This window comes from Mastigoproctus giganteus, chromosome 6, assembly GCF_048544385.1.
Source record: "Mastigoproctus giganteus isolate SK-2022 chromosome 6, ASM4854438v1, whole genome shotgun sequence".
In the NCBI taxonomy this organism is placed as follows: Eukaryota; Metazoa; Arthropoda; class Arachnida; order Uropygi; family Thelyphonidae; genus Mastigoproctus; species Mastigoproctus giganteus.
In genome coordinates this window covers 84,757,626-84,773,007 of record NC_143580.1, presented here as the reverse complement: position 1 = coordinate 84,773,007, position 15,382 = coordinate 84,757,626, and the positions used below count along the sequence as shown (strand labels likewise).

The following is a 15,382-nucleotide window of genomic DNA, read 5'->3' as shown; positions in this document are numbered from 1 at the left end:
GATCTGATTGACGTATATAAGGCCTTGAATGGGTTGAGCACGCTGAATTCTGATGGGATCCTTCCACTTGTTCAGCTTATGAACCAAAGGGGCATAAATTCAAATTAAGAAAAGACAGATGTAGAATAGATGTGTGGAAATTTGTCTTTAGCCAGCGGGTGGTTAATTGCTGGAACAAACTTCCATCTGTCATTGTGGAAGTTGATAGGTTGAATAAATTTAAGGAGGAACTGGACAGGCATTTGGAGGGAATGGTGTGATTTTTTTTTCTTTTTTTGGCTGATGCTGCATAAGCTCATACACATGCTTTCTTGCATCACATGCCACTACTACTACAATATTTTTTATTTTACTGTGGAATTAACTTCGCAACCATGTGTATGCCATTTCCAAAAATTTCATTCTTCATACAGCATGCCCCCCACCCCAATTTTTCTTACTATTTTATACACCATGAATTGTCAAACTAAGAGAAAACTTATCTGTGAAAAGATCTAAACCTCCCAAACACATCCTAGTTCATTTCACAAATCTACGTGGTCTCATTTCTAATCTCAATGATGTCAATTTCCACTTACAGTCTGCCAAACCCCATGTACTTTTTCTGACAGAATCTGAGTAACCGGTTGATTCAACCACTGCTCATCTCAGTTGCCCAAATTATTCGCTGTATGATTCCTTTCGCCTCAAAGGTGGTACTTGTGCATATGTCTGTTCCGATATTCCCTGCCAGAGACTTGGTAATTTGGAATCTCCTCTTTTCGATCTTCTCTGGCTTTAAATCTCTCTACCTCATTCTGTCAATTTCATCCGTTGTTTCTACCTATCTCCCAACTCCACTAATCACTTGGAATTGTTTGACTTCCTCTCTTTGCAACTTGGCTTTTGCCAGATCAACTTTCCTAACAGTGAGGTAATTTTCCTCGGTGATTTTAATGTTCACAACTCCAAGTGGTTTCCATTTTCTAGTCACACAGGCCCAGCTGGTCGAGATCTTGGGGCTCTAGCAATTACTAATTACCTCGCATAGATTGTTCATTTAGCTAACAGAATACCGGACAATCCTAATCACCCAGTCAACAAGCTTGATCTTTTTCTCACAAACAACCCTTCTAAGTACACGGCCGAAATGAATGGTCCTCTAGGCACCTCAGATCACAACTTGGAGATTGTCTCTTCTCCAATGGAGCCTTTATCTCATGGCTATTCCCAACCTCGTATTATTGCATTACAAGAATGCAAAATGGGATGACTGCAAGATTTCTTTTCTTTTTTTCCTTCGTTGGATTACTGTTTCAAAAGTTCTGATGTCAATGTTTGCTCAGATTGTGTCAGTGAAATTATTCTTGTAGGAATAGGAATCGTTTATTCCGCATTCTACTTTAAAATCTCGTCCTTTATCTAAACCTTGCTTTTTTCAATTCTTCAGTTTCATTTTCTGCTTACACCAGAGCACGCAAGAATTGGAAAGCAGTTATTAATCAGTCCAAATTAAATTTTGAACAGGCTGAGAGTAGAAAACTTGCTTCTTGCCCTAATGGTAGGCGAGCATTCTGGTCTCTTGCTAAAGCTATTTGCCAACAACTTTTGCCCATATCAGCTCTCACCTCTTTCAAAAACAGATGGTTCTATTTTCATTTCGGCCAAGGATAAAGCTGACATGCTAGCATCCCATTTTTCTTCAAACTAATCAATGATCCTGGTGAAACACCTCCCACTTACCAGCACGCCCCATTCAATGCCTGCTGTGGCCTTCTGTCAAAAGTATGTCAGAAGAATTCTGACGAGTCTTGATGTTAAGAAAGCTCCAGATCCTGATGGTATTTCTCAACTTGTTCTCAAAACCTGTACTTCTGAACTTACTCCTGTTCTTTGTCGCCTTTATTTCACTTTCTTATTCTAAAGGTGTTTTTCCTACTGCATGGAAATTTGTTCATATCCAGCCGCTACCTAAGAAGAGTGACAAATCGCTCCCATCCAATTATTGTCCCTTTGCAGTTACTTCTAATCTTGCTAAAGTAAAGGAGAAATCAATTAACCGCCAACTCTTAAACTATCTAGAAACCTTCCATCTGATCAACGATCGCCAGTATGGATTCGGTCCGTGTCGATCCACTGGTGATATTTTGGCCTATGTTACCCATTTATGGACAAATTCAATGGAAAAGTTTGGTGAAACACAAGTAGTTGCTCTTGACATCTCAAAGGCTTTCAATCATGTTTGGCATAAAGGTCTTCTAAACAAGCTTCCATCTTATGGTTTACCAACTGTTTTTTGTAATTGATTATCCAATTTTCTCTCTGACTGCTCACTGAGGGTGATGGTAGATCTGTGAATTTTAAAGCACCATGAACATTTTCTGCCATAAAAAAACATGGGCGTGGCTAAAATTATCTTTCCCGGTCAAAACAGCGCTCAGTTGGTGGAGGAGAGGGGTAACAAAATCGCGAGCGTGGATGTTTCTCGCTAATCCTTACTCAGTATGTGTTATGCGCTTGTCATGGAAGGTTTCGTCGTTTGCTTTTAATTTATATGCATATAAATTGAATAAATTTATCAATTTATAAATTGATATGCTTACAAAAGTGATAAATCTACCGTTTTGCAGTGTAAAACAGACTTTTTCGAGCATATTAACGGAAGAAAGTGACTTCATTGTGGACAAGTTCTTTCTACCCCGTACAAAAATATGGCTACGAATAAGAAGGGAAATGTGAAAAGATCAAAGAAGGTGATGACATTAGCGAATAAAATTGAGATATTAGACAAAATTTCTAATGGTGAAAGTGTCTTCTCAGTGGCAAAACATTATAAAATCAATGAGTCAACGGTACGATCAATCAAGAAATCGGAAGAAAAAATCTGTCGTAGTGTCCGTAAAAACGCGCTAATTGCTTCAAAAATTTGCTCTGTAACTCACGATGTTAAATTAGAAAAAATGGAAAAGGCTTTAAATCTGTGGATAGAAGACCGAATTCAAAATAAAATTCCGTTAAGTTCACTCATCATTCGTGAAAAGGCAAAACTCCTTTATCAACACTTTAGTGAAACTGGCGATAACACAGGGGGGGGGGGGGATAGGTTTTTTTGCTAGCAAAGGGGCTAGTTTGAAAAATTTGTTTGAAATTTCTAATAAATATTACATTTAATATTAAATTGTTTCTTATTTTCATTTTGATGCCATATGCTTGCATTTAACAATGTACTATCTATGTACATAATCATATTATGAAGGTACATATAATACATATATAGACAAAACTTTAGACTAGTTTTTCTTATATATTTTGTACTTTGAAATGGAACCCCTTTATTACTATGGGAGCCATAACTCAGTATTTGCGGCATTTCTCAGGAACGTAACCCCCGCGAATAGCGGGGGTTTACTGTATTGCTCCCTGTGCATCTAAAAAATTGGGTTGTCTTTTGCTCCTGCCATTACTTTTCTTCTAAACAGCAATTCACTCTGCACAAATAGCAAATCTGCGCTACCATGGAAGATTGTTCCCACATTTGAGGCGGTGCCTCCAAAACCTCTCCCAAGCTTCTAATTTCCATTCAAAAGAGGGCAGTTAGGCTAATTAATGAGTCATCTCTAACAGAGTTTCTCCACTCTATTTCTGCTGCAATGTCTTTTCTATATATACTTCCATGGGCGCTGTCCTTCTGAAATGGCTTCTCTCATTCCTTCTCTCTCTCTCTCTCTCTCTCTCTCTCTCTCTTCCAAACCAGTCCGACCAGTCAACATCCTTTTACTCTTCAGTTTCAAACTCACAGAATCAACTTTTCTTCAGCCCGTTCGTGGTACTAAGTACAATAGGTTCTAATACTTTTCATGTTTGGGGTTTCATCAAAAAAAAAACAAAAAAAATAAATAAATAAAAAAAAATTGGTGTTAATTAAAACAAAACCTTCTGAACATTCATTAATCATGAATTAATTCATTTTTCAGGAAAAGCAAACAGAGGATAAAAAAACATGTAATACAAAGAAAATATAGGGAAATACAGGTATTAATTTTATTTCACAATTTAAACAATTATTTTTCAATTTCTGTTTATTAATTGTCAGCATTACCATTTTTTTTGAAATTTTGGCAATATTTTTATTGAGTATAGCAAATAAAATTAAGACATGCAACATTCTTCTCTTGAACAGACTTAGCACATTTATTGGAAAACCAAGTTTTAGATAAAGAACGAAATTTTAGAGTGGAGTATGGAATAAAGGATTCCATTCTACAAGAATAATTTCACTGACACGACCTGAGCAAACATTGACATCAAAAGTTTTGAAACAGTAATCCAACCAAGGAAAAGAAGAAAAGAAATCTCGCAGGTCATCCCATTTGCATTCTTGTAAAGCCAAACAATACGAGGTTGGGAATAGTCATGAGATAAAGGCTCCATTGGAAAAGAGAAAATCACCAAGTTGTGATCTGAGGTGCCTAAAGAACCACTAATTTCGACTGTGTACTTAGAAGGGTTGTTTGTGAGAAAAAGATCAAGCGTGTTGGTTGTATGGTTAGGACTGTCCGGTATTCTTGTTCTTGTAGGTAAATGAACAATCTGTGCAAGGTCATTAGTAATTGCAAAAGCCTCAGTATCTCAACCAGCTGGGTCTGTGTGACTAGAAAACGGAAGCCAACTGGAGTTGTGAACATTTAAATCACCAAAGAAAATTACCTCACTGTTAAGGAAAGTTGGACTGGAGAAAGTCCAGTTGTAAAGAGACAAAGTCAAAGAGCTCCAAGTGATTAGTGGAGCTGGGAGGAAAGTAGAGACAACAGATGAATTTGACAAAATGAGGTAGAGAGATTCCAAATTACAAAGTTTCTGACAGGGAATATTAGAACGGACATATGCACAAATACCACCTTTGAGGCGAAAGGAATCATACAGCAAATAGTTTGGGCAATTGGCTGACCGGGCTAGCCGGGTGGGTAAAGTGCCTAACCTGGCAACCCAAAGGTTGCAGGTTCGAATCCCGCCACGGGCTTGGATCAGAGTAAATGAAAAAACTTTGGGAGGTGCATTATGGCCACAGAAGCAGATGCGCCAACAACTAAAAAAAAGAAAAAGAAAAAATTGGGCAATTGAGATGAGCAATAGTTGAATCAACCGATAACTGAGATTCTGTCAGAAAAAGTACACGGGGGGGTTGGCAGACTGCAAGTGGAAATGAACATCATTGAGATTAGAATTGAGACCACGTATATTTGTGAAATGAACTAGGAAGTGTTTGGGAGGTTTAGATCTTTTTGCAGATAAGCTTACTCTATTAGATTGACAATTCATGGTGTATTCAATAGTAAGAAAAAGTGTGTGGGGGGCATGGTGTATGAAGTAATATGCCCCCCCCTGCATACACACTATTCGGACTCCCTCCAGTCACTATCTGGCAGAGTAGAGGTAGCATGATTATACACTAGCTGATCCGGAAGCCTCCTAAAAGGTTACCAATAGGTTAGTTCCAGTGTGCTAATTAGCGGCCGGCCTGCAAACACCGTTTCAGAGCTGTACCCTTGAAATGTAAGGAAGACTGCATCTCACCATGATGTTCATAATAACCACCAAAGTCATCAGTAATACTGCATGGTGGAAGAAATGGGGAAGGGTTGACCGGAACTTAGCTCTGGAGACTAAACATGGGTTCCACCACTTCAATCTTCCAATAAGTAAAGTGGTGGTATTGCACCAGTTGATGACAGTCATGTACCACCTAGTATTGCTTGGTAACACAGAGGGGCGGCATTAGTTCATGTGGTGTGGGTGCCACACCTCGACCCCTGCTTGGTTCACACCTGGGTGGTCACCCACAGTGTGCTTGGGCATTGGTGCAAGCAGAGGATTTGGCTGTCATGAAATTGGGTCCACTTCACTTTAATATCACCTCAATATCAGTTCCATCAGCATTTTAGACACCCAGGTAGCAAGTACAGCTTGTCTGGCATATCTGAGAGAATGCATGTGACAACCTCAAGGAACAAAGAGTAACAAAGGTCTTGAGTACTGCATACAGGTATGGAGGCCTCATTTTAGGAAGGATGTAGATCTGCTGGTATGAGTGCAGAGAAGGGGAAATCAGATAAAGCTTCAGTTCTGCAAACTACAGCATCTGGAGACTAGGCATATACAAATGATTGAGGTGTTTTAAAGTATTCAATGGATTGAGTAAGCTCAGTGTTGATGGCATTCTTCTACTTGTTCAGACTACACAAGAGGGGGCATAAATTCAAATTGAGAAAGGATAGTTGCAGGATAGACATGCAGAAGTTTGCCTTCAGTCAATGGTTAGCTTTAGTAGAAGCATATGATGCAAGAAAGCAAGCTTATATAACATCAGCAAAAAAAAAAAAAAAAAAAACCTCCCTATTTCACCCATCCATTCATTCCAAATGTTTGTCTAGTTCTGCCTTGAATTTATTTAAGCTGTCAACTTCTAAAACTGCTGGAACAAACTACAACAAAGTTTGTTCCAGCAATCAACCAACCACTCGCTAAAGACAAATTTCTGCATGCTTGCTCAAACCACTCAAGGCCTTATATACACCTTGCAGGCACCTAGTTTCCAGATGCTACAATTTGCAGAACTTAAGCCTTTCTTGGTAACAGCAACCCTTTGTTCCACTCACTAATCTCGTTGCCCTTCTCTGTACTCGTTCCAGCAGCTCTACATCCATTCTAAAATGAGGCCTCCAGACCTGTATGCAGCACTCAAGGTGTGGCCTGACCATTGCCTTATACAAGGGGACAATCACCTCCTTATCTCTGCTAGCAAAATTCCCGTATAATATTGACAAGACACCATGAGCTACTCTTGCAGCCTTTTTGCATTGCTCAGAAAACTTCATATCTGACTGCACAATTACCCCAGGTCCTTTTCATTCTCTACTACCCCGAGTGCGGTATCACCCAGTTGGTACATTACTCTGAGGTTGCTGCTACATGTATGCAATACGTTACATTTGTCAATGTTAAACTTCAGTTGTCACCTCTCAGCCCATCTGCTCAACTTTTCTAGATCCTGTTGCAGTAGTGCACTGTCATTAGTGTCATTAACAAACCTGGCAACCTTTGTATCATCTGTAAACTTGGACATTAAACCGGATATACCTTCATTAATATCATTAATAAATACAGAAAACAACTATGGATCCAACATTGCACCCTGGGGGACTCCACTAATAAAATTAGTCCATGAAGAGCAGTGTCAATTGATTACCACTCCCTGTCTTCTCCCACTAAATTTGGAGATTGTTGCAGCAAACATTCATCTGTTGCTGCTGTGGAATTGGGTAGTTTGAATAAATTTTAGGAAGAACTAGAATAAAGAAATGGAGAGGATGGACATGTGACATGGTGCTTTATAAGCTTGCTTTCGTGCATCATATACCACCACTACTACTACTAATAATAATAATAAAGAAGGGAAGTCAGAAAATGCTTTTTGTTAACACTAAAAGTGAGTCTATAGGTTTGAATCATGAAATAAAATTATAAAAACACTTACCGAGTACCATCAGCTTTCCAGCTGACTTTGTATGGCTTCAAGCGAAGGAAATTAATATTTTCATTATCCATGGATACTGGCTGTGAACCAGGAAATCCAGAACTGTAATATATAAACAACACTAGTTTTTATGTATGGTTTTTGCTAATTTCAAACTGAGTACAGTTTTATTTTATGGGTGACAGGATTACCAAACACCCCATATCATTTTTTCCCTACACATCAGTGTTCAGGTTAGTTAACGTGTACACTGCTTCACATTTTATGCACCTTCAAATTTATTTCAATTAATTGAATTTTTTTCTTTTTCAGTGATTAACAAAAGGGAAAAGTAAGTAACTTTGTAAGTAAGTACTTTGATACCAACTACTTATATATATTTGAACCCTAGATAATGTAAGAAATAGAACTTTCTATGGATAACAAAACCTACTCTGATAATCACATAATATGAATACTTAATGATTATAAGGCTCCTTATTCTATCAAATGTCTTCAGCTTAACGCTAGAACTGTGGCAGATGAACTCAGACAAATCATTGAGAAATCCATAGATATTCTTAATTTACAAAAAACTTATTATCTTTGCAGGAAAGTGACAGTTCATCTCATTACTAAATGGGTTATTCACTCTGAGCATCCACACCCTAGAATTGCTATTGTTTTAATTAATGATGATTTAGAGGTTACAAATGTTAATGTTCTGTGTCCACAATTTATCACATGCATCTCTGTTTCTAGTTCTTTTAGCACTGTTTTTATCTTTTCCGCCTACTGTTCTGTGACTGAATACACTGAACCTTTACTGACCACTCTAGCTCATTCTATCTGATTGCTTAGATCTAACAGACTTTTGATTTGTGCATATCTTAATGCCAAATTGACCATCATGGCCATCTCATTGATGATTTAATTATTATACATCCACTGTTAGTATAAAATCAACCAGGTTTCCCTTTAACATACTCATGCACAACCACTCAATCCCCAATATTGACTTAACTATTGCTTCCAGAGTTCCTTTTATTTGTCACCGGTCTCTGCAGATTGGACTCAATCTGATCACAGAGCTCTGGTCTTTTATCCTCTCTCTGCTCCTGCCTCTGATTTTCATTGTATACCTCATACCTTTACTAGATTTTTCTCTACATAAAATGAAATTGAATCTCTTTTTTAATATACTGAATGCAAAGTTCACTAACTTTTAAATCTCTAGTCAAAACATGGATACTCTACAATTTGTTCTTTTTGTCTAAAATGCCATTCTTAAAGCAGCTTCTAGATCCACTAAGAAGACCACATGTCAGAATGTTAATCCTTGGTAATCTTCTGAACCCTCTGCTGCCTACAGGGAGGTATTTTGGGCCCATAGGGCCAGCAGTGTTCGCATCTTTCTTGGTCTGATGCTGATGTAGCTAAGCTTTGAGAGCACCGTCTTACTCTAAAAAAAAAATTACATCAATATTCAAATTAATAGATATCAGAGCTGCAGTGGCTCAAATACATTCTACGTTATATATCAATTAGTTAACAAAAGGAGGAATTAACTCTATGATGTGTTATAGAACACTTCTGTGCTAATACTCTCCGTTGTTGAATCAACTGTGCAAATAGTTTACATGTATTTCTCACACTCACAGACAAAATCAATGATTATTGAATGCACCACAGAATAGGAGGCCCGCGGACCCTAAAATACATTGAATCACCAACCCTAATCTTTGAGTGAAAGACAATAAGTCCATACTTTAAAAAAAAACTATATGCTTTGAAACCAATTTACATAATGAATCCATTTGTTTAAATCTTAAAACAAATATTAAAACATTAAAAACAAACTTTAAGAATCCTTTGAGACATTAAGAAACTAAAAGAATTTTGATACTTTCCCGAAACAAGGAAAGTATCAAAATTATTATTTTTTTATCTGTTATAAACAAAATAAGGTTACAAGCAAAAAATAGATTACTTAATACCATATCAGTCATCAATAATAATAACATTAAAAAAAATATTTTATTGCTTTACCATATATTAAACAATGGTTCAAACAACTAAATAGTATTCTCAAAGACACACGATTCAAAATCATAGCTGCACCCACAATGAAACTACATGCAGCCTTAATAATCACAAGGTCCAATCCTCTACCACATTCCAATTAAATCATTTAGTCTACAATGTATCTTGCAAGGATTGTAACTCTTCATAGAAGGATCTACTCTTTGTATACTAGAATAAAGCAACATTCAATGTCCATCTTTTCATTCCGCTCCTCTGCTTTGGAACTTGCATTTCATGTGATCAGTGAAGCCCATATCTTTCTATTCCACGAAGCAAAAATACTTAGCATCCAACATGATTACACCAAATTATTAATTGCTGAGACACTTGAAATTAAATTTCATCAAAATTCAGTCAATGTACGTCGCCCCTACCTCCTCTCAGATGCATGGTCCTTCACGAGCATGTGCCAAGGTTGCAACTAATCTCCATGCTATAAATTCCATCGCAATACCCAGGGTTTCACTTTCTTGTGATCTTGACCCTAATCGAAAAGCCCTGTCTGCTTCAAGGAAGTATCAAAATTCTTTTAATTTCTTAATGTCCAGAGGATTTTTTTAAAGTTTTATGTTTTAAAAGAGTTAAATGAATGGATTCATTATGTAAATTGGTTTCAAAGCATTTAATTTGTTTTTAAAGTATGGACTTACTGTCTTTCACTCAAAGATTGAAAGTTGGTGATTCGTAATTTGGGGTCGGGCTTTGGGGTCCGTGGGCCTCCAATTCTGGGGTGCATTCGATCATTGTTTTTGTCTGTGAGTGTGAGAAATACATGCAAGCTATTTGTATAGTTAATTCATAAACGGAGAATATCAGCACAGAAGCGTTGAACAACACATCATAGAGGTAATTGCTCCTTTTCTTAACTAATCAATATTCAAAGGAAAACTGAGACTTAGCACAGCTTTGTTGTTGATACCTGTAACAAGGCTCCTTGGGGTTATTTATAAGACTGCCAGGGAGAAACTTTTCTCTTCAACTATTTACAACACTATTGTTTCAAATTCTGTTGAAACCAATTCTTGGAGTTCCACCATTGACACAATTTTAGGAGCTTTGTTCCTTCTTGATGACACTGATTCTAATCTTCTGGTTTATCTTGACATTAGATTGCCCAATGGCAAATATTACACTCCTCTTATGGTTCCTCCTTTCTCATCAGAGGAACTCAACACAGCTATTAGTAAAATTAGATTAAAACACTGTCCCAGTACAGACTTAAGGAAAATGAATTTGTTACAGTTCACTCACATTTTCCCCTTATCCTGCTTCAATTATTCAACAGATGTCTCCAATATTCTCAATTTCTGTTGTTGTGGAAATCTGATTTTCTAAAGATACTTTTAAAACCAGGTAAGCTGGCTACACTTCTCAGATCTTATAAGCTTATTGCCTAATTTGGGGAAAAGTATTAGAAAGATTAATTTCATTACGCATCAATGATTTTCAGTTTACGGTTTTCAGCAAGGTTACAGCACTGAAGATGCACTTGTTAAACTCTATGATTCTGTATCTCAGTCATCTCAAAAATATGTTCTTGGGGTTTCATTGACTTCAAGGGTGCTTTTAACTCACTTTAGTGGGGTAATTTTCTTTTTTTTTTTTTTTTTTGTTAGTTGTTGGTGCATCGGCTTCTGTGGCCATAATGCACCTCCCAAAGGTTTTTGCATTTACTCTGATCCAAGCCCGAGGCAGGATTCAAACCCGCAACCTTTGGGTTGCCAGGCAAGCACTTTACCCACCCGGCTAGCCTGGTCAGCCAGTGGGGTAATGCCCTCGAAAGTCTTCATACTCTAAATCTTGCACTTAATCTATTTAAATTGGCTTCAAACTATTTTGCTGATAGATACGACACTGCAGCTTTAACCTTTCACTCTCTAATCAAACAGTTTTTTTTTGGAATCTGGTTTTAAATTCTTAGTTACTAAAGTTATTTCCAAACTATTCCACCATAGCTTATGGAGATGACCTGTTTTACTGTTATCTGGCAATTCACGGTCACAATTAGAAAACACAGCTAATCCTATTTTAGAGGAATCCCTCCAATGGGATATTGGAAATAAACCTGTCATCTCAAATTGAAAAACGAAAATGATTCTGCTTAAAGGTCATCTATCAAACACAGGTAGCCCTCATTTTGCACTGGTCTGGCTTCTGCCAATTCGCAATTATTTTATATCATTGTCGTAATCATTTTTTTTTCCCTTGATTTTATTAATTGACATAATGTCTTCTTCCACTCATGGTTGCTTATCGGTGGTTGGATGTATTTAGGGTCGGGTTGGGGCACCTCGGGCATCGATTCCGGTTGCGCTGAATCATTGTTTCTTTGGGTGTGAGAATTCATTTGATATAGTTTTATTTTTGTTTAAATTTTTGAGAGTGTTGAATCGAATTGTTCTACGGGCAATACTGAGGTAAATTTGTCTTATTCTTGTATAAATTAAAATAAACATATAATTTGTATATTACTTTACAGATTTTTTTTGAAAACTAACTTTGAATAGTTTATCCAAACTAATCTATTTAATTTGATATGTATATAACATCAATTTGCTAGTATATTTTTCAGTTTATTGTTGCCCACCTTCTTGCATGCATGAATATATACATTTTATATACATGGGTGCTTCTTTGTGTTTTTTTGGAGGTGCACTTGGTTTGGGGCCCTGAGGGTGCAGATTTTTTTTTTTTTTTTTAATGATCCTGAACTTGCTTGGGACCATTCACTACAAAATATGAAAGTTCGCTGTGGTTCTTCCTTAGTTTTGGCACACCTCATCTTGTAGGTGGGCACTTGGGCAAGCTTTCCAGGTGATCTCCTTCCTGGTGGCAAAATGGCCAGAACTAACTAAACAACACATAATCATACACACTGCGCAAACATAACATTAAAGACATTTCTGGCCTTTACAAAGTTCTTTATTCATCACAGTGTACAAAGACTGAGTTGAACATATGTTCAGGTGTTACCCAACATAAGAAACTAGACGTATCTACATGCCATTAATAATTCAATATGTTCGGTCAGAATGAATTTTTAAAATCTTCTGATTTTGGACAGCTAGAGAATAAACAGAAATTTGTTTATTCTTTTATTTAACAGTCACTTAATATTTTTTAATACTTTATTTCCTCTTGGATTTTTAATAAAAACAGAAATGTAACATATTTTAAAGATCTTCTGTGATATAACAAAATAAAGAAATAGCAACAGGTGCATCAGATAGCAAATGCAGTGAAAATTTTTGTAATGTTGTTTATTTATTTCCTTCTGAATTTTATAATAATAACGACAATACATTTGATGTTTCTATACTGATTAATATAATAAGCAACTGTTTCATAAACATGAACCAAGAACATTTCTTTTCTGCACATTCATCACATTGCCCATTCATGACTACAACTTACAATCAAGGCAACAAAAAATATCCAATGCATCAGCTACAATACACAGTATATGAATAATCTAAGTTGTAGGAATGAGATAAAAATAATAATCGCCAGATTTCTATTTGTTTGATTTTAATGAAATTTGGGATAATTTAATGAAAATCCATCCACTGGAAATAGTTGTTACATGTGGAAAGACAACAGGTGCTTCACACATATCAGAATTAGCAATGGCAAATGATGCAAGAAAGAAAGCTTCTACAGCATCAACAAAAAAAAAAAAAAAAAAAAACGACATGAAATTTTGTTCCAAAAATGAACTACCCATTGGCTAAATGCAAACTTCCACACATCTATTCTGCACCTGTCTTTGCTCAAATTGAATTTGTGCTGCCTTATACATATGGAAGGAGCAAGAGGAAAAATCCAATCAACAGCGAGTGAGCTTGTTCAATCCATTAAAGGCCTTAAACACCAAGATCAGATCATCTTGCATGTGCCTAGTCTTGACATTCTATAATTTACAGAACCAAAGTCTTTCTTCGTAAGAGTAACCCTTGTTCTGCTTGCCAATCTCAATCCCCTTCGCTGTACTCATTCCTGTAGCACCACATACTTCATTAATCCTCCAGACCTCTATGCAGTACTTCATATCTGACTGCACAATTACTCAGAGGTCTTTTTCATTTTCCACTACCCTGAGTGTAGTACAATACAGTTGGTACGATACTCTGGGGTTACTGCTACCCATATGCAGTACAGGAACTCCCCAACTGTAATGGGTTGCGTTCTGTGGAATGCTATGTAAGTTGGAATTTCCCCCATGCTTGTGCAGCACTCGCAACTGTGTTCGCTCAATTGATTGAATCAAAAAAGAAATGTTTCATGAACATGTAAATAGAGCTATTTATTGTATTTATTCAAATTTTTATCTCATGTACAGGAAAAATTAAGGAAGCGTGTAATTTAAAATATTTCAAAATTATAAGATTACAAAAAAGAGAGGAGACAGGCATAACATCAGTAAGTTTTACCTCTCAAGCATCATTGCCAGAATCGATGTCTTAAGCTGATAAGTACACCACTGAGGAAGTTGAGGGCTGTGGAGATTTAGAAGGGGTCGGCCACTCAACCTTACAAAAGAACATATTAATGGATGACTGGATGGTGGCTTTTTTCTCTTCACCACAGATTTCTTTGTAGCAAGCAAGCATATCATTCACACCTCTTAACTTTTAAGAATCATTTGCTGTCAGAATCCATCTTCTCAAACCTCACCATTGCCATCTCTCTCTCTCTCTCTCTCTCTCTCTCTCTCTCTCTCTCTCTCTCTCTCTCTCTCTCTCTCTCTCTCTCTCTCTCTCTCTCTCTCTCTCTCTCTCTCTCTCTCTTTCTCTCTCTCTTTGGTGATGAAGTGCCTCGGCTCCTCATTTGGTTCATCTTGAGTTTCATCAGCATTTTTCTTTTTTCACCATTGCTGTCTGCAATTCAATAAGTTCTTTGTTAGATAATTCCTTCTCTTCATCCTCTATTAACTCCTCCATCTCAAGTAGCTCTGCAACCTTTACAATCTTATCTGTAACCTCTTCATATGATTCATTTTTTTCAAATCATTCAATACTTTATGTGCCGCGGGCATATTTTCTTCCACGAGTCATTTAAACAACTTTTAGTAATTTCTGCCCAGGCTTTATTAATGTTTAAGATGGCATTGTAAATATTGTAAAATTTCCAAAATCTCTTAATGTAAAATTTTTCTCATCGTCTAATGCAGACAATGCCTGAGCAAATGTGCGTAAACTGGTATGCTTTTAAATTTGAAATAACACCCTGATCCATAGGTTGGATGAGTGAAGTCGTGTTTGTCGGTAGAAATATGACTCTCACTTTCGAATTGAAATCATCTAGATGCATAGGATGTCCAGGAGCATTATATATCTAATAAAAGCAAAATCTTGAAAGGAACATCGTTGTCTTTACAATATTTGTCAACCTTGGGAATGAAGCACCATTTAAACCAATCCTCAAAGATTGATATTGTTATTCAAGCTCTCTGGTTCAACTGGAAATGCACAGGTAGGGCGACTTTATTGATGCCCTTAAATGTTGGGTCCATTGTTGTTTTCTGTTGGGTCCATTGTTGTTTTCTGTATTTATAAATGATATTGATGATGGTGTACCAAGGTTGGCAAGGTTGTTAAGGACACTACTGATACTATGCTGCTGCAACAGGTCTGGAAAGGTTGAGCACATGGGCTGAGAGGTGGCAAATGAAGTTTAACATTGACAAATGTAAAGTACTACATATGGGAAACAGTAACCCCAGATCAATGTATCAACTCTGTGGTACTACGCAGTGATAGAGAATGAAAAGGACCTGGAGGTAATTGTGCAGGCAGATATGACGTT

At 36.9% G+C, this 15,382-nt stretch overlaps 1 protein-coding gene across 5 annotated transcripts in view; it reads right to left on the bottom strand.

Moving 5' to 3' along the window:
- Positions 1-15,382, bottom strand: part of mRNA-cap (RNA guanylyltransferase and 5'-phosphatase mRNA capping enzyme) — a 548,400-nt gene that overhangs the window by 207,264 nt on the left and 325,754 nt on the right. For all 5 annotated transcript variants that reach the window (XM_090376079.1, XM_090376080.1, XM_090376082.1 and 2 more), the window contains one exon: positions 7,514-7,615. In XM_090376079.1, the coding sequence (XP_090232205.1) occupies positions 7,514-7,615 (102 nt within the window). The remainder of the gene's footprint in view (positions 1-7,513; positions 7,616-15,382) is intronic.